This window comes from Etheostoma spectabile, chromosome 15 (genome assembly GCF_008692095.1).
Source record: "Etheostoma spectabile isolate EspeVRDwgs_2016 chromosome 15, UIUC_Espe_1.0, whole genome shotgun sequence".
Lineage (NCBI taxonomy): Eukaryota > Metazoa > Chordata > Actinopteri > Perciformes > Percidae > Etheostoma > Etheostoma spectabile.
The window spans coordinates 6,017,135-6,036,122 of record NC_045747.1 but is presented as its reverse complement, the minus strand read 5'-3'; the positions used below and the strand labels follow the sequence as shown (position 1 = coordinate 6,036,122).

Below are 18,988 nucleotides of genomic sequence, written 5' to 3'. Positions count from 1 at the left end.
AGTAAAGCCACCAACACGTTATGACAATTTTCAATTTAACACAAGAAAGTAATGAAAAAACAATGCTTATTCATTGTTCCCCTTTTCAATGTGAATGCACATCAAAAAGTGCACTAAAAACTGCACTTCAACAGAAACTGTAGGTAGCAGGCAGCATTATGATTTGAATGCTTTTTATTGAGTTCATGTGGGAAAAGCTTGACTTGTTGTGGCTCTCTCGGCCTGTAGCCTACATGATCGCACCATCTTACAGCTCTGTAAGATCCTATAGGTCATCCTTCTCCTGTGATCCCTCAATCGCCAAAGTTTTCGGGAACAACCAGAGTTTCTCACTGTGCAGCCTCCATATATTGTAATATTTAAATGCAAAAAATGATTGCAAACTAAACACATCGGTTTGAAGTTTGGATTTGGCAGTAAAAGAAACGTATTAACGTAACAAACGTATTTTTCAGTCCAAGCCATCGACTGTGTTATAGTCTCTGGTCCAAGCAGGATCAAACCAATAGTTTTTTAATTGTCAATTTTGTTACAGGGTTGAAAAAGACGTGTTTTGGCACTGTGTTATGGGTGGTTTTACCACAAGTCTTCTGTTGTTGCCACTACTGCCAGAGATGGTTTTGTGTATCATTCTCATGGCCTAGGCCTACTGCAGGCCAAAGACCCGCTACTACAGTGGGAATTTCTGTCAGACTATCGGTAGGCTCGTTAAACATGTTTTTCTCGTTTTTTTCTGCTTTTCTATGGAACTGATATACCCGGGCTGGGTCACTTGGGGGTAATTTGCTTCTGGGCCGGTGTGGCCCAAGGGCCGCCTTGTTTAGGTGTATTGTAGCCTTATAGTGGCTTTTTATAAGTAGAGGTTTTGGGCTTGGTCTCTCGTTTGTTAAAACAATGTCAATTTCACTAGTTGGTTTCTGCTCACTTCAAGATGAACTGCCACTGTTATTACATTCCACTGTTGACTTATTAACTTTTTACTGTACGTTCTCATTTAGCTAATTGTATTTTTATTTTATTTAATTTTACTCCTCTGTTGTTACATTTGTGTAATATGTTGGGACCCCCTTGAAAACGAGATGACAGGATAGAATAGTGGTAAAATGAGACAATGGGTAAAGTTTGACAGTTAACCTTAATCAACACTGAGTTCATTATAAAGTATGAGATTAAAAAATGAGGTTATGTGGCTTCAATTCACATTCAGACAACTTCCCACAGAACCGAGATGGAAAGTACAATAAAAGGGTTCTGAAGCAAATAGTTTTAGGTTATAATCAAAACAGATGCATGTCATTGTTATATTGTTTATGGCTTTTTATCATTTTATTTTATCAGTCTTCATTTTTAATTTTATGCAATTTTGATGCTGTCCCAGTTTATTGTGTTACTGGCAAACTAGAACAGCCATTTAAGAGAGGCATCCAAGCTTACTACCTAACCAGTGATGAACATTTTTCATACATTGTCTAAAAAACAACCAAAAATCTAAAGCGGGCCAAAAAAAATAGAATAAACAAAAACAAGGAAGGAGGAGGGTACAAGCTCAGATGGCCGTGACATTAGCAACATTTGCCAACCCAGAAACGGCGATGAAAATGATCCCAAAAAGGAAAAAATCTGCTGTATCTCTATGGGTTACTACTGTGTATCCAGTTCATTCATTCAGTAAGAATTGAATGGGTTTTAAGTGTCCCACAAGAGTCATCCATCCTGTGTTTAATGAGTCTTTCTTTTTTTGCTGTAGCCTATAGTATTGTAGCTAGTGTTCTTAAGCTATTTAGAATAGTAGGCTATCATATGAGGGGCTGAGACATTTGGATAAAAAGTAACAATGACAGAGAAGGTACATTTTTGGAAAGTGTCCCATTTTATCACTATTCACCATATCAAGGGGGTTTGTCCTGTTAAACAATTTTTAATATTTTTAAACATGGTTTAAATTATCCTTGACGTTCTACTTCCGGGATTGTTACATTGCCGACAAAAAATCCGCTGGATTTCGCAGATTTCACACTTCTGTAACTGTCTATGATTTTACTATAGCCTACTGGATTTCAGTCATTTAGGCCAGATATCCGATGCCTTTGGCTTCCTTTGTGTTTGGATTTTAAACTCTGGTTGATTTATGCAGACTATGGTTAACTGCCCTTTAGATTGCTGCAGGGTATACCCAAACTAGCTAGCCTATCTGTCCAATCTGAGTTTTATGTTGCACGACTAGAACAACTTAACGTAGCAACACATATTCCACCAAAACAAGTTCCTCCCGAGCCTATTTTGCAGCAGCACCACGGTTTTTCTCCATGCTTTTCTCACACGCTTTTCTCGGGTCCATAGGTGCTATGGTGCACCCAAGACGACTGTGATTGGTACAAGTAATGCCAATAAACGAGAACACGTTTTCATTACATCCCGAATGCAGTAGCCAGAGCCTCCAGTGTTAATTTAAACATGACTTCTCACCTCATATACATTTTACATAATAAAATCAGTATCTACAAAAACAAATTTAAATTTTTTTCTGGTAGGCTAATTCTTGAAAACAAACTATCAATTAATTGATTTGGTTTTTTTTCAGGAATTACAAATTTGCATACAAGCACCGGTACGCAATTGTCTTAGATGCAATTCCTTCTGGAATCAGAGTGTTGCTGGGGGGGCTTAATTTCCCATGGTCACTGACTTTCAATATTGATTTTCAAAATCTGAAAGGCCTACTGATGTGGGGAGTTCATTCTATGCGGAGTGTCAGTCACAATAAAACAATCAGGGCTTTATTCCAAAAAGACATACTAATCCTTATATCCATACTGTTTAATAGAGAATATACCATATAGAGACAAGTTTGGTCTTTGAAGCTCTTAAAAGCAAAGAGCAAGGGATTAAAAACAAGATATTAACGAACACAAGTTTAATATAAAAATATGAAATAAAATACAAGAATATAATTCACTGTTCAGTATTAAAGTATTATCAGTATTTGTAGACTCCCTGGGGTATGATTTGTTTATTTATTTAATGTGTTTGTGTGTGGATGTGTCTTCGTTTGTATGAAGCCTTCCTGCAAATGTTCTCAGTGCATTTATTGAAAGAAAAAAAAGTTGAATGGCCTCTGCTAGAGACGATCACCGTAGTCATAGTAACATTTCCGGTTAATACTTACAACACAGTACTACAATAGAGCCACTAAATTAATATAAAATGGGCATCTTCATTGCTATAGCGTTCACAATTATGGTGTTTTGCATGTGGTAGAGCCCCCATGAGCTAAACGGATAGGACGGATAGAGATGGCTACTAGGAACCAACGTTGCTAGTCTACGTTTCCTATCGCCTATTTATAAAACCGGGACAAGTACGTACCGATGCGTACCGGGTATCTAACTATCTGTGGGTAATCCAGATGCAGATATTTTGTGTTCAATATCTTGGTTTCTGTATATATGCGTGTCCCTTTCACATACACGCCACGTGAGTTTGAAGCTGTAGTTTACGGTTACCGTTAGCACTCTCCAACAGACTGCAGCTAAAACGGCTTGCTATTGCTAAGCGTGTTGATGCTGTTTATAATATAGCATCAGGTGCTAGCATTAACGGTAACATTACAAAACAAAAGAAACAGTACGGCTCAGTGTAGGGCGTTATCTAGTCTTGTGTTGCGTTTCACTTTGGTATAATTAATGTAGAGCTGGTTAACCCTAACGGAGATTCCATTTAATGTGGCGTTATCGGCTCGCTCAGTGGAGCTAACTCACGGGAATTCCCAACAAATGGGATGCTGCACTTTCTATTGCAAACAACATATTTGTGACGAATAAGCGCTACGGCCTCTGGTTAATTTATGAAACTCTTCTTTTTTATACTGTACCCAACTAGTCTGAAGCAACTGTTGATGTGTAATCAATCCCGAGAGACGACCAACCATGACTTCTCTGGTAAGTTTTCACTCTCTTCTAAAGTGCAAAACCCCAAATCTCCCTTTTATCCCTGCCACTGAATTGTCATCATATAAAACAATAATAAATAATAAAACAAATTGCTGCTGCTGACACAATGCCCTCCCAAATAAAACCTGCATCTGTTTTCTTTACAGGGGGGCAGCAGTTCCTCAGCCACAGAATACACGGTGCGAGTCCCCAAGTGAGTAACATGGACTGACATGTAAAGATCCACAAAAAAAGTGTCTGGAAACGCCTTCTCACTGTGTTTATTGATCTGGCACTTTCTTGCAGGGCTGTTGTGTTCATCAGTGTACACATGGGTTTGCGAAAAGAAGTAAAAATAAAACAAGGCTTTCAGAACTACTTCTTCATGCAAACATTTGCAAAAAAATGTATTGATTACTCCAAAACTTCACTTGCAGTTTATGTGCGACTGTCCATTAAATGGTTGTATCTGTGCAGCATGTACTATGTACTAACCTTTATTGAAGCCCTTTTCCCTGATGTGGATGCTGAAATGTGCCTTTACAAGTAGAAATTGATTTATGGGATTTATGCTTGATGAATTGCTTATACTGTAGCGTGTTAATAGGTATGTAGCCTAGTTGTGTATCGGCATTAGCATTTAATTATACATGATCTGGCAACTTTTCCTGAGACTCTCAATAGAAGGTTAAGATAACTACTTTTTGTTTGCATTTCTGTTTGTCTGTCCTATAGAAACACCAGTAAGAAGTACAACATCATGGCTTTCAATTCAGGAGACAGAGTCAACTGTTCAACTTGGACACAGGTGGGCTTCATGTCAGGAATTAAAGATACATGACGGATGGTTTTAGCTGCACTCCCTGTTAGGTGGGGCACCGAGTCAGTACTGGGAGAGAAGTGACAAGCAGTCTTATTACCCTAGAAAGAACACATAGGGAGATATAATAATAATAATAATAATAATAATACAGATGTTCTGAAGTCTAAGATGAGTAACTTAAGTTAGAAGCCATATTACCAATAACAACAACAAAAAAGACAACGTCTACTGCTTGAGAAAATTGTACCATTTTCATATAGACAAGACCATGACAATATTATTTTATCATGCCTTAATCAAATCCATCACATCTTTCTCCTTAGTGTCATGGTTTGGGTGTGTTTCAGTTAAACACAAGAATTTCCTAAATCAATTTGTAAGATGGTCAAGTAAGCTGACTGGTGAGTTCCAGTTGTACTCCACATCCCTGTATCCTAACCAACTACAGCGGATAGCTATGGCCATCTACACCATTTGAATAGGGAGTTCCAGTATTTCCCTTTGGATGGAGGCTAATAGTCCCAGGTTGCAAAACTACAAGATTTAAAAATAGATTTGTTCCAGTGGCAATCACTCTGTTTAAGAAATTGTAGAATGACTTGTGTACAACGCACAAGCACCTTGGTCATGTACTAGCTGTAGAATTTCTGCATATAACTGCACAAGACAATGTGGTTTTGTACTGTTACTGCTACTCTACTGTCTATTTTTAATGTTTTTTGTGTGTTGCATGTTATGTGTTGGTCTACAAAGTTTTAAGGATGTCCTGCCTCTTAGACTGTAAACCTAGTTTACATACGGGCACCAACAAAGTAACCGGAACCTGATCTTCTGGTTTTACACTTCTAAACATCTCCCTCCTCAGGCTCGCATGGAAAGAGACATGAGTGCTCGGCGGATATATGGGGAGGAAGAGTCAGCGGAAGGCGCGGCTGGCAGTGAGTTTGGCAAAAAGCACCGCGAGGAAGCACGGCGGAAGAAGTATGGTATTGTGACACGTGAGTTCAAAGGGGAGGACCAGCCCTGGATTCTCAAGGTCAATGGCAAGGCCGGCAAGAGGTGGGCAGAAAACTCTTTATTTTGTGTTCTGATTCACTCTCATTTTCACTAACATATCTCTCTTTGAACCTGTTAGGTCCAGTGGAACACACACATATTCATTAAGTAGCTGAAACTGACGTGTTTTTGTTTGAGCTATTAATTACACAAATCTCTCAGCCAACTACCTGGTATCTTAGGAAATATGAAGTTATGTTTTAAAGGTCCCATGGCATGACAATTTCACTTTGAGGTTTTTTAACATTAATTCTCTTAGCCCACCTATGGTCCCCCAGTGGCTAGACATGTCGATAGGTGTAAACCGAGCCCTGGGTATCCTGCTCTTCCTTTGAGAAAGTGAAAGCTCAGATGGGCCAATCTGGAATCTTGTCCCTTATGAGGTCGTAAGGTGCAAGGTCACCTCCCCTTTCTCTGTATCCCCGCCCAGAGAATTTGGCCCACCCATGAGAGAGAGAGACATCATGGCTTTCAAACGAGCAAAACACCCAACCACTAAGGCCTATATAAAAGCATCCAAAGAGCACCATCATGGGACCTTTTGAAAAGCCCTTGCACGGCTAAAATGTGTTCTTTGTACTTTTTAAAGTCAGTTCATAATACCTACATTTATAAAAAAAAATGTATCTCCATGAGACTGTATATGCGGGCCTAGTCTGACATTGCCAGACCTTCCTCCACAGCGCTGCAAAAGAGGGTCAGGCTAGTCCACACAGCATTCTGGGAAGGGAGAAAAACGTGCTCTGTTGTATTGGCATTTATTTAAACTAATCACAATTGTCATGGGCTGGCTAAGTGCCGGGCCCCGGAGCTGCTGCAAAATAACCTTGTAAAGGAACTTGTTCAGAAGTAGGTTTAGTCGTGCAAGAGAACACTCAAATTGGACAGATAGTCTAGCTAGCTGTCTGGATTTACCCTGCAGAGATCTGAGGAGCAGTTAACCATAGTCCTCATAAATTCACCAGACAATTCCAAGCCAAAGAAAGTGTAAGGTAACGGACATCTGGCCGAGAAGGACATACGGCGACAGAGCAATCTCAGAAGTGGAAGGTTGTGGATATAGACTAATGCAGGCCAGACAAGGGAACCCTACCGTTTACAATACAACTATTCTCTCCCTCGGTCTGTGTACAGGTTCAGAGGTCTGAAGAAGGGCGGTGTTACAGAAAATGCATCCTACTACATCTTTACACAGTGTCCCGATGGAGCCTTTGAGGCTTTCCCTGTCCACGGCTGGTACAACTTTACACCGCAGTTCAAGCACCGAACTCTCACTGCTGAGGAGGCTGAGGAGGAGTGGGGCAGGTAAGAAAGGGGAGGAACAGGGAGGGACAGTTGTGTGTAGTAAAGAAGAAAAGCTATATAAGTACTTAGCTTACTCAACTGGTGCAAGTTTGTCAAACACTTATAGTTCGTCCATTTACCTTGGAACTCGAAAGCTGGAGCTGGGAACGATGTCACACCGGACTTGAATGCAGTCCATTTATAAGTCAGATTCTTAATTATGGGGTTATCTCTAGCCAGGTTAGCCATTGTTAGCCATACCAGTTGATAACAACGCAGTACGCTGTTTTTTGTGGATACAAACAGCGTGACAACGTACTGTATGTCCACAGATAGAAGTTGGACAGCACTGTGTGCACAATTGATTTTAGTGAGACACAAATAAGACAAAAGTGCTAATAACTGTATTACTACAGCTTTCACAATTCTTGATGCCTCAATGTTGGATTCTGAGCTCGGGGTACTCGGAGGTTGTCCGAGCTCGGCAATCCGAGGTTGGGGGGGCGTGTTTCCGACTTTGACCTTGGATAATCCAACTTCAGAGTACAAATGGAACGGACTATTTAATATCAGAAATTCCCCTCGTTTTACAGAAGAAACAAGGTGGTGAATCACTTCAGCATCATGCTTCAGAGACGTTTCCGGGAGCAGGAACGTGGTGGTGAGGATGATGACGATGAGAACGAGAAGTCGGGGAAGAAGAAAAAGAAGGGGGGTGGGAGAGGGGGCGACCTGCGCATTCACGACCTGGAAGAGGACCTGGAGATGAGCAGCGATGACAGTGACAGCAGTATGGGGGACGGTAAGAAGAAAGAAACAGGACGAGATTTAAGATGGCCACTAAAAAACAGGTTTTGCAGTATTCAGTGTTCTTTTTTTCTGCCATACCTATCTACATTTCCCTTCCTTCTGTGATTGTGTGATTTTTCTTTTTCCCACCCCCTGACAGATGGAGAGGGCAAGACAAAGGCGAAAAAAGCCACGGGGAAAGGTAAAGCAAAGAAGAAGAAGAGAAAGAGCAGTGACAAAGAGGCCTTGGAGGACAGCGATGACGGTGACTACGAGGGTCTAGAGGTGGATTACATGTCCGATGAAAGCAGGTCAGATCCATCACGGCGTGGCACACAAAGACTCCATATTTGTGGAAATTATATACATGTTTTTGCTGGTTGTGTTTCTTCTTTTCCTAGCATGTACTTCTGTTTTTCAAAAGCAGTTCAGACGAAGAGCTTGAAAAGGGAAAGTCCAGCAAAGGGGAGCACCACCCCAAAGGTAAGACCTTGTGCCGTTGAACACTACTGCTCTATTAATTATTGAATACAAAAAAGAAGACATAATGACTTAATGCATGTTGAAAGTACACAATAAAATGTAGAGCTTCATCACTAGGCTATAAGTTTGGCTAGTAGGGATTTCACGTGTATGTATGTATGTATGTATGTATGTATAATATTCTCTAAATGTACTTAAATTGTCAGCAAACATGTATTTTAGTGCATTTCAGTGTTTTTGGCCCATTGGCTTGACTGAATGAACGATTGGCATTGAGACTGTTTGCTTTCCAAATGTTTGTCCTGTATAGGGATCGATGAGGCGTCTGAAAGTGAGGAAGAGAGTGAGGAGGAGAAACAGAATGAAGAGGAAGCAAAAGATGAGGAGGAAGAAGAAGAGGAAGGAAAGAAAACCCCGGTCCAACCGGAAAAGAAGAAGAAAAAAGGTAGACCTCATGGCGACACGGATGAGGGTTTGACTAAATGCATTCTTTAATGAGGTTTTTATTATTTGCAATGACTCTCCCTTCTGCTTGATACATAAAGACAAGTGATATGATGTTGGGTCGTATGGTCTCATGTGTCACAGACAGCAGCGGCGAGTCGGAAAGCTCCGACGACAGTGACATCGAGGGAGAGACAGCCTCCGCTCTGTTCATGGTAAAAAAAAAATTGTTTTTGTGTTATCCCCTTCCACTTGATCATAAGTAACATGATGATCAGTTACTGTGAGTCAAAATTGTGTAGATCACAGTTCTAGTAAAATGATGAATATGATCAATATTTTTTTTTTCGTTGTTCTCATCAAATGTCTAATTTTCCCTTTCTCAGAAGAAGCGCACGCCTCCTAAACGTGGAGGACGTGGCTCTGCGGGCAGCTCCAGGACTGGCAGTCGCCCCGGGACACCATCCATAGACTCTGCCTCCACCTCCAATACACTCAGTGCTGCTGCCAGCAAGCTAGAGCAAGGTGTTTGCTCATACACCAGTTCATTATAATGAAATAAGACACATAACATACTGATGTATTCATGTGAAACTTTCAAAAGTGGCCATCAACTCTGTAACTGAAGACTCGCAGTATTCCTCCAATTCAACTAAATCTCTCTTTCTCACAGGTAAGAGACCGACTCTGGGTCCTAGCACTGACTCACCCGCTGCCAAAAGACTGAAGATGGAGCCCAGCAGTCAGAGCCCTGTTCCCTCTGGGAAGAGTACGCCTCAACCCCCGTCAGGCAAATCCACTCCTAGCTCAAGGTACTTTTCTTCATTTTAGGCTTCCAAGAAATATTAAATGATTTAATTATTCTGAAAGTCCTGGGAAAATGGTAAATATAAAATATAGTTTATGCCGACCATACACTGCAAGACTTTGAAAAGACTACAGCCTGACTCCATCTTACATCTAAAGACGATCATCTCACATCTAACATTAAAGTCATGAAATGTAAAGACTGGGGAACTTCACACATTGCAAGACTACAACTAGATTTGTCTTGGAAAAGGCAACCAAGCTAGCTAGCTCCCCCTAGTGTTAGCTGGTAACCGATTTTTCTGTCCTGCCGTACATGCAGATGAATGGCAGCATTACCCGGAAGTCTGGGTTTATCCGGCAATTTTCCCTCTTTAGGTTTTAGCTTATTGCGGCGCTATAGCAACCACACACAACACTGGCTTTACCTGGTTTGCTGCTTCCTGCTTGGTGCTGGAGGGACTGCAACCATTTGTTGTTGATAATGTTCACTTGATTTACCTTCACTACCATGACTTCAACTTACGATAATATCAAACCTGTTTGATCTGCGACAGTGTAATCGCTTGAGAAGTCGTTTGGTGTAAGGTCAACATTAACTGGGTTTTTGTGAACTGGGTAAAAACTGTGTTCTTTTTTTCAATTTGTCTACTCCATAGTGATGTGCAGCTAACTGAGGAAGCGGTCCGGCGTTACCTCATCCGTAAACCGATGACCACCAAAGACCTGCTGAAGAAGTTCCAGACCAAGCGCACAGGTTTGAGCAGTGAGCAGACTGTCAACGTGCTGGCACAGATCCTGAAGCGTCTCAATCCGGAGCGCAAGAACGTAAATGATAAAATGCACTTCTACCTCACTGAGTAACCGGTGGAAGAGAGGTACTGAGTGCTATGGTTGGAAAGGATGGAGAAGGGAGGGGGGCAGGGCTGAAATGTACCTCTTTGGTCAGAAAACCATGAAACCCCCTGGAGGAGAGGTCTTGTGTCTGATTTAAACCAGTTGTCCTGTGACACGCCCCAGGATCTGAAGTCGAAACTGTCTTCACAGGTGGCATTTATCAAAAAGTATTTTGTCAAGCCTCCTGCATTTGTTTTTCATGCCCTGAAATTTCACATTAAATAATAGAAGTCTTGTTATTGTTGAGTGAAAAACAACTGGATAGCTTAGTTTTTCTCCATGTGTGATAATTTGAATCTAGAACTTAATGTATGAAAAAAGAGTGCTTTTTTGAGGTAGAATTTTTTCCAATAAAATTTAAACATCTGTCGCTGTGTAATCCCTCAGACACTCAGTATATTTGGTTTCAAAAAATACTTTTTAAAGGTGCTCTAAGTGATGTCACGTGTGTTTTAGGCTACAACATTTGTTGTCACATACAGCAAACATATCCTCACTGTCCACAAGCTGCCTGTCCCCAGAACACACTGTAAAAAGTCTCTGTAGACAGCCTGTGCCCACATGCACCATGAAGCATACACAAACCGCGTTCCAGCCAATAACCGACAAGAAGGATTTGAGGGTGGGGGAGGTTAGTGCGCGGAAGCACGTGTCTTGCCTGTCCAGTTGCAGCTTCCCTGACAAAACCACATACCCTATCGATGAGACCATGGTCAACTTTTTTTGATGTTTATTCAGTGTAGTTCTTCTGAACTTATTAGCAATAAAACAAACGTATTAGTCACATTATAGTTGTTTCAAGCTTAAATTCAGGTGGAATCAAGGGTTAGTAGGTAGACCTTTTAAATGCAAATATTTTGTTAAAAGTTGAATTTTTGGAAGTTACCAGGACATTGCATAATCATTCCCAGTTACACCCTTTGGATAAATAGTGGCACATTTCAACAGAACTGTACCGTAAATCAGTCAAGCACATGAAATGTAGTCTTAGCAAACAGTTCACGCTGTATTCACGTTGTATGAAACATGGCCTGATTATTTCCACTGTTGCATGGTTTTGACAGGTGATTTTTATGTTTTCTGTGTTTGCCCTATACTGCAGGTTGCAAACACAGCATCGCTTATTATCATAGGTTGAAAATACTATGACCATTTGATGATAAACTGAATTTTAAGGAGAAATCATCCTTACAATAGTCAAACACTTTCCAAAATCAAGGCCAATTTTTGTTTAAACCACATTATCACATTACACTCTGAATTAAATCAGACTTCAATCAGTGTGTGCAGTAGAAATGATGGATACAACTAGAGAGTAACACAGGACAATAGTGGTATATTATTACTGTTGTTTTCCACAGCACTTGGCAAACACAGTATTTTATTTGGATAACAGCTTTAGTTTTTTTTAAGCTTCACACATTATCATAAAGATGTACTGTAATTTCTGTGCATAAACAATCAATCCAACTATACAGCTTTTAAAATTCAGAGAGCCACAGTGGTTAACTCAGCAGCATCTGACATTTGTGTTTCAGCATTGGCACACTGTAACTAATTTGTTTAAGCAAAAACTCCCTGCGTACCACCCTAACAAGGAACATAACGCTCCCCGTCAGAAGTAGGCAAACCAGTAATACAACATTGCATTGGAACAAAAAGACATGATACAAACGTTTAACATGTTGATGGGTGTGGTAAAACCTGAGTGCACCACTAACAGATCAGAGAATGACTGAAATAAAGTGCATATAGCAGAGTCAAAAATAAAAAGCCCAGTAAATACACACACACAGGTTGATCCCTGCTAACAACCTCATTCATATAGATCTGCTCTGTTTCATTGAGTGATGAGTCTTTAAGGTAGAGAACACATTAAACTGTGAAATATAATCAAACTGGTCACACTCTATATTTATATTAAAAATAACCCACCGATTTGCACTAAAACCCAGAAAAAAAATTGGCACCGTGACATTGCATTAGAGACTAACAAACAGCTACAGTTTATGGGTGCAGTTAAAGCCTACTGGAAGATCTGAGTGTCAGGAATGCCTGAACAAGTTCAGAAGTGCCTTGTTTTTTCCCGATTGCCACAGTCTGTGATGGGCCAATAAAGCTGTTGATGTTCAAGTTAAATTACCTTAAATTTCCAGTCCATGTCCATGTCGGCACATGTATCTGTAAACAGCTGTCCCAGCTATTTCAAACTGATTTTATCAACACTAGTGTATGAAAATTCAATACACATTTTTTTTTTTTTTGGTAAAGATACTTTATAGAAAAAAACTAAAATAGGATTTGAAATCTTGGTAATTTGCAAAAATGAAGTAAGGTTTGTTAACAGATTTTTGTAGTAGCCTGCGTGTGTGTGTGTAGAATTGTGCATGAGCACTTTTGGAGGGATGGTGTTCAGTTCACAGCCATTTGTATGTACTTTGTATAGCAAGCTATTCCTTATTTGCATATAAGGGAGGGAGGGATTACTCTGGGACTGTTTGGGATGATGAGTACATTGTTTCTATTTGATTATTAGATAATGGTCCTTATTTCTTAGACTCATTATAAATTAATCTAAAAAATGAAACAGTTTCATTTGAATTTTAAGATAAGAGTTGCTAAAATGACCATCTAATAATACCTTAATGTAAAATTCCTTAGAGACATACACTAGAGAATATGTTAAGCATTGTTTAATGCGGCACTGTATAAACCAATACAATATTGCAACTTGCTTGACACCAGAACCAGAGATTAGTGTGTTTCAGCTCAGTGTTTGGTCACTTCACGTCCGGGCAATGTCATAGTTGGCTTCGAACCAGTCGCAGGTCATCTTTATACCTAGAAGAAGAAAGAGGGGAAAAAAAATCAGCTTCACCAAGCTGAGGGTGCATGCAAATATTCATTGTAAGCTCTCATTTGTTTTTTGAAAAGCAGACTAATCTTGCACCAAGGCAAACAAATTAGCCTTTTTCCGACCAAGCAGTTACAGGAATGAAAGGAAAGTTATAGGAACAGTCCTCTTCTAACTACTCTCCCCCAAAACCGTTTTCCATTTGCATTCACACTGGCCAAATGGTCATAGGAACTGACCTTTAGTTATTAAAACACAGCCATCTAACCACCACTATCCAGAAAAGGGAAATGACCCTGCCCTGAAGTAGGAGCTGAAAGAGTTACAGGAACTGTGACCAGAGGAACTTAATAATTCCCAAATTGGTCCAGTCGGAACATGAGAGAAAAAGGGTTCTAGCAACCCGGTCTCACGCTAGTTCGTGACATGGTCCCGTTATTTTGATTTATTGATTTGTGTACATGTCACAATTTTTTAACGTGAACATTTCACAAACTGCCATGACACTGGGCTGCTCTGAGGGACGCAACAACATGGGAAATGTGTCTACTACATTAAAATTGACAAGGGCTAAAGCAACCACAATACTTTTACTTCGTAATGATTTAAAAAAAAAAGTACAGTGAACTCTGACCGTCTTTAAGAGGTGTGAAGGGGAAGTTGGGAAGGTAGCGTCTTAGTTTGGCATTGCTGGCTGTCTTCTTCATCTGTCCATCTGACAGGGTGGTGTCAAACTGATGTTAGGGGTCAAGGGTAGACCGGTTTTTGCCTCTGTGCTACATGCAGAATAGTAACATTTGAATAACAAAAAAAATGTATTTGGAAAAACACATCCTCCCAGAAAGTGGTTGCTCAAGAACAACAATTGAATTGCTTCAGAAAAAGAGACTGAAACTCATCATTTTGGCAATATCTGCTTACATGTTTGGTTTTAAGCCAGTAACTCCTTTTGGAACTTTTGTAAAGAATCTCTTAACAGTAGGAAATACGCGCAAAAGCATTCCAGAAGTAAAACCATAGATGCACACAGTTCTTAATACAATAAACTGGGCAGTGTTGAAAGGATACATCTATTTTGCCTTTGAAGTCCAGAGCCTTTGTAATCAAGTCCATGGCATCTTTGATTGAGATTTCATCTTCTTCACCCACTGAAATCCACAATAAAAAGTGAATGAGTGAACTGTGCATACAGGGACTGTGTCCCACACCACTGTTTTTAAGCAATATCTTTCCCCATATCCCCCTCTTTGGCATACAACACAATCACAAAGACACCTCAAAGTGCTTTAGAAGGCTTGCTAAAGGTGAGCTCAGCATTGTACTCACCAGAGAGGATAATAGGTTCAATTTCTTCATATTCTCTCAGCGCCCAAATGATTAGACGACCCAAATCCTGAAAGTAAACACAGCCAATGGGACTAGGTTTTCTCAGCTGACATGTAAGCTTGTTATCATGCTCATTTTATCTTAATACAGTCAGACATGCATTTTGCAGAGATAGTTACAGTATGCAATGACATTTTCATACAAGTGCACATATATAAAGTAATATATTTGGGTAGTATATATTGATACTCATACCAGAGAGTAGATGAACTGTCTCCTAGGTGCTCCAGAGCCACAGACATTCACAGCAGTTCCTTCTTCTGTGAGAGAGACATGAAAAAGTAGACTCTATGAGCTGTGTATTGTCTGTGTTTGCATGTGTTATTCACTGCTTGTAGTATGTGTGTGTATGTGTATCAAGATGCCTGAGTTAATCACTTTTGGCCTTGTATGTCTTGTTCATTAGTGCCGACAGCACATGACCATTTTCTATGTTGAAGTTGTCATAGGGACCAAACACATTGGTCGGGATGACTGCTGTGTAATGGTGACCATACTGCTGAAAATATGCCCTGTCAACACACAGACACACAAACAGAGTTACGATCAGACGTACTGTAACACAGAAAAACACTTTTCTGCAGGCTTTCATGTTTGTTTTCTCCCCTCAGTAGCTCAAATGTATGGACGTGTCACAACACAATTCTCTCTTTCAACTTCCCACCTTCAACAGTGAACATTGTTAAGTTTTCATGACTTGGCATCTTTAAGTAGAAACTCCCTAGATCCCTCTAGATCCTAGATCTAAATCCCTAGATCCCTACTAAAGCCCATTGTGCTTTGTGACACTCACAAATTGAACTGTGTCTTAACTGACTGACTTAACACTTGGCTCAGTGTATTACTCAAGATGTTTTCACAGTAACAGAGCAGTAGATGGCATTTTGGGATAAAGGTCAAGCAATAAGTTAAATATAAGCAACAAAAGACAAACAGAAACTATTTGCCTGATCGAGTGCTGCCTCCGCAGCTCTTTGTTGAGGATGAAGTCATGTCATTCACATGTCTACACCACACCCCTGTTTGCACTGCACAACTGCTTACCTGTTCTGAACGTCAATCATCCGTTTAGCATACGAGTATCCAAAATTGGAGCTATGGGGTGATCCATTGTGTATCTATGAGAGTTTAAAGATAGAGTACAACACAGATAGTTAAATTGATGCCCTTTTTACAAAGTTATAATATTTCCACTTAATTTCCTAGCTCTGTAGCAGCTTTGTACCTGATAATTGCTTTCATTTTTTGTCATCATATTTCATTTATTTTCATTTACAATAAGACAATACCACTTTTAACAAAATATCTCCATTGAAAGTCCATCTTATAACCAACAAATCCCCCTGAATTTAAGCTTGAAACAAAACAAAAAAAGACGAATAAGTAAATAGGTAGTGTGTTGCTAAAAAGTTCAGATGACCCACACTGAGTAAACATGTTTAAAAAAATAAATGAAAAGGTTTACCATGGTCTCATTGATAGGGTATGTGGTTTTGTCAGGGAAGATGCAACTGGACAGGCAAGACACAACCTTGGTGACACCCATCTCGTGGGCTGTTTGTAGGACGTTGTCATTGATTTTGATGTTGGCTCTCTGTAAAGGTTTCAGACTGTCACAGACTGGCCATTACAATTTAAAGACTGTAGATATGTTTCCATTAACCCCACTTTTACAGTATATAGAGTCACAATGTCATTCATTATCTCACCAAAAAGTGCAGATTCTCCTTCATGTGTAGATAGAGTCCTCCAACTTTTGCAGCCAGATGGATGACATGGGTGGGACGATACTTCTCAAACACAGCCCTGGTCTGATCAACGTCTCTGTTTGTGTTGTAACACCACATTTATTTAAAATTGGATAGCAATTGGAAAAATATACAGGCTTGAAAAAAGGACATTTTAACCTGAGGGTGCCTGTTTGAATTCTTGTACTCTAGTGTTTGTGTTGGAGGGCATCAATTATAGACACATTTCTTTGTAAGCTCCATGAGGTAGAAGAGTACAATTAAAGCAGCTTACACAAGATCAGCATCCTTGGAAGAGATAAAGATCCATTCTTCTCCCTCCAGTTTCCCACCTTCCTGATGCAGCACATGCTCAATGGCTTTGCCCACCAACCCAGAGCCACCAGTCACCAGGACACGCATTGGCCCTACTTTGATCTCTGACCCCATCTTCAATAGCTGTGCTGGCTCCTTTTGAGGTAAAGAAATTACCCAAAAAATAGGTTTAATGATTCAAATACATCTAAACCACATAAATGTGGTGTATATGCTCTTAAAAAAAACTAGGTAAACCAAATTATTACACACACTTATATATCACATTGACAAAAATGTGGATTCTAGGCTGAAAAAATACAAGTAACATAAAAGTCCTTACCTCTGTGTTAAAGGACTGAAGTAAGTGTAGGTATACCTTGAGTGTTTGCCTAACCTGTGTTGCCTAGTAGTAGGCAGTTCCTGCTAATAAAGCGCATCAATCCTTTGTATAGTACAACTTGTTTTACTTGTTTTGCTTGTTCCCCCTCTTCTCTTTGGAGTGATGAGCAATGTTTAGGTGTGTGGTAATTTGAGACTCCTCCTACACCTCTGCTTTTTGATTCATGTAGGAGATGCTACCATCTACTGGTCATAATGTCTATCAGACTAAACTTTATAATCATGTATATGTGCATGAATGCGGTTAGGGCAAAAAGCAAAAGTAAAGATTCCAGTTGTCCTGCAGCTTGAGATACTGTATGTCGGGCACTGAAGAAAAATGAAAAAGAGCTCCCGTCTACAGTACATACTGTATAAAGAATAGAATGAAGTAATCCAAGTTCTGTCATTTTATTTGGAAATTATTCACAAGGGTCTCTGTATTATACAGAAGTAGAGGAACACACCAAAGTGGTGATTTGATAATACATAAAAACATGATTCAGAATCAAAGGACCCTCCCTCCCTTTCAATGTTGAACCAACAAACGTATAAATAGGCAGATATTGTATACATTTAAAGCCAACTTCCTTTCAGAAGAGACCAGTTATTGAAATGATGTTCAAACTACAGCCAAGACGGTACAGTTGTTTTGGAATATTGTGTAGAAAGCTGCTGTTTATTTAAATCAGCCATCGCTGGTTCAGTTCCGTACTCTTCAGTTTCCGGTGCAATTTCACCCAATAAATATTTCTCAATAGCACAGTATGGAGATTGTCTCAACTGCTAAATAATTGCCTGGACACTTCACCATTTATGTATAGAATACCAATATATGAACCAAAGAAAAACTTCTGTCCATATCCAGTGGAAGTGGATTTTACGTTGGAAGGTTCCGACAGATGACAGAGATACGACGCAGCCGAGGCACTCTCTGTCCATTGAACACAGACTCGTCGTCTTTCAGGATCTGGTGAGTGAAGTTAAATCTGGCCTGGTCCCTGTATGGGTGTGAGGACAACAGGATGAAACACATTACTGCACTGTAGGATGCTGGGTATCCTACAGAGTATGATACAACTACAGCACACTTCATGATGAAATATGTGCAGCGTACACTGTACCTCAGTATGTAGAGGGAGCGCCGGGGCAGCAGCAAGTCCAGCCATTCGTTGGTGGCATCCTCCTTCACCAAGCGCATGATACTGTCTGACAGGAGACTCAACCCAGCAATAGTGCTACCACAGAACTTAAAAAAAGACAGAGAGAACACACCTTGGATAACAGCCCAGGTCTTAGAAACTAACATTTGTGATTGTCAGTTTTCTGTGTCTGGACGGAAAAAAAACAAGACAAAACATACCTTGACACTGTCAATGTGAGGCTTGATGTACCCAGTCTTGTCCAGATCTAGAATGTGCACAGGCCCGAGGAGTGGACTACCCTCAGGAAACGCTACTGATCGGACACGATTCAAGACCTCTTCACACTTTGGCCCCCACCTCACACGCTCAGTCTCTCTGAACCCGTGAATAGCCTGAATGAAGGGAAACAACACAAATGTGAGTGTAACTCTCATCTCTAAAAGATTTGTGCTCTAACTTTGCAGTAAGTGAATTGAGAAATGATTGAAATGATGCTAAGAAATGTTTATTTCTTCATGTTTATTATTTCTGCCAATATGAGCCAGTACTCTCGAAACAGGATTTTTATTAAGGGATTTGCGTAAGCAACAACTATACCCAGTAACTGGACAATACAAAGATTTCCTTGCATCTAGAGTGGCTTGAATAAGTTTACACACCCATACTAA

The 18,988-nt window shown here is 40.1% G+C and overlaps 4 protein-coding genes across 29 annotated transcripts in view; 2 read left to right on the top strand and 2 right to left on the bottom strand.

Moving 5' to 3' along the window:
• The first annotated feature begins 3,316 nt into the window (after nt 1–3,316).
• Nucleotides 3,317–10,880, top strand: gtf2f1 (general transcription factor IIF, polypeptide 1). Of its 3 annotated transcripts, none has more exons than XM_032538069.1 (14): nt 3,317–3,393; nt 3,880–3,938; nt 4,097–4,143; nt 4,665–4,737; nt 5,618–5,811; nt 6,943–7,113; nt 7,686–7,894; nt 8,042–8,192; nt 8,306–8,364; nt 8,675–8,809; nt 8,953–9,023; nt 9,195–9,333; nt 9,482–9,620; nt 10,275–10,880. In XM_032538069.1, exons 2-14 carry the CDS (start codon nt 3,927–3,929, stop codon nt 10,477–10,479), a joined length of 1,605 nt encoding a protein of 534 aa, XP_032393960.1. In that variant the 5' UTR covers nt 3,317–3,393; nt 3,880–3,926; the 3' UTR covers nt 10,480–10,880. The 3 variants fall into 3 exon arrangements, with proteins under 3 accessions (XP_032393960.1, XP_032393959.1, XP_032393961.1); XM_032538068.1 differs by having other exon boundaries at nt 3,333–3,393; nt 3,867–3,938; XM_032538070.1 differs by having other exon boundaries at nt 3,335–3,393; nt 3,867–3,938; nt 8,309–8,364.
• Nucleotides 10,881–11,500: 620 nt separating this feature from the next.
• On the bottom strand, nt 11,501–17,308 carry LOC116703368 (GDP-L-fucose synthase). The gene is made up of 11 exons (XM_032538071.1): nt 17,138–17,308; nt 16,775–16,950; nt 16,462–16,576; nt 16,218–16,346; nt 15,797–15,870; nt 15,131–15,264; nt 14,948–15,012; nt 14,693–14,759; nt 14,435–14,514; nt 14,001–14,100; nt 11,501–13,353 (listed from the first exon to the last, which is right to left on the bottom strand). Exons 2-11 carry the CDS (start codon nt 16,927–16,929, stop codon nt 13,298–13,300), a joined length of 975 nt encoding a protein of 324 aa, XP_032393962.1. The 5' UTR covers nt 16,930–16,950; nt 17,138–17,308; the 3' UTR covers nt 11,501–13,297.
• Nucleotides 14,568–18,988, top strand: part of cacna1aa (calcium channel, voltage-dependent, P/Q type, alpha 1A subunit, a) — a 98,412-nt gene continuing 93,991 nt past the window's right edge. For all 22 annotated transcript variants that reach the window (XM_032538057.1, XM_032538055.1, XM_032538051.1 and 19 more), the window contains exon 1: nt 14,568–14,578. The gene's annotated coding sequence lies outside the window, so the exon portion shown is untranslated. The remainder of the gene's footprint in view (nt 14,579–18,988) is intronic.
• alkbh7 (alkB homolog 7) overlaps nt 17,568–18,988 on the bottom strand; it is a 4,581-nt gene continuing 3,160 nt past the window's right edge. The window contains exons 2-6 of one of the 3 annotated variants that reach the window (XR_004335413.1): nt 18,539–18,712; nt 18,300–18,424; nt 18,028–18,176; nt 17,955–17,980; nt 17,568–17,886 (exon numbers count right to left, since the gene is read on the bottom strand). Coding sequence is in view for 2 of the 3 variants with exons in the window: in XM_032538073.1 (XP_032393964.1) it covers nt 18,056–18,176; nt 18,300–18,424; nt 18,539–18,712 (420 nt within the window). In the remaining variant the exon portion in view is untranslated. Of the gene's footprint in view, nt 18,177–18,299; nt 18,425–18,538; nt 18,713–18,988 lie in introns of all 3 variants that reach the window. The other 2 variants (XM_032538073.1, XM_032538072.1) reach the window with 2 other exon arrangements.

Excerpts from the sequence above, each read along its gene's own strand:
- gtf2f1 (XM_032538069.1), top strand. Across the intron at positions 5,812-6,942 it reads AATGGCAAGGCCGGCAAGAG|GTTCAGAGGTCTGAAGAAGG; the intron begins GTGGGCAGAAAA and ends GTCTGTGTACAG. Across the intron at positions 7,895-8,041 it reads TGACAGCAGTATGGGGGACG|ATGGAGAGGGCAAGACAAAG; the intron begins GTAAGAAGAAAG and ends ACCCCCTGACAG.
- LOC116703368 (XM_032538071.1), bottom strand. The coding sequence starts at position 16,929 with ATGGGGTCAGAGATCAAAGTAGGGCCAATGCGTGTCCTGGTGACTGGT. Across the intron at positions 16,347-16,461 it reads AGGAGAATCTGCACTTTTTG|AGAGCCAACATCAAAATCAA; the intron begins GTGAGATAATGA and ends AAACCTTTACAG. Across the intron at positions 14,101-14,434 it reads ACTTCAAAGGCAAAATAGAT|TTTGACACCACCCTGTCAGA; the intron begins GTATCCTTTCAA and ends CCCTAACATCAG.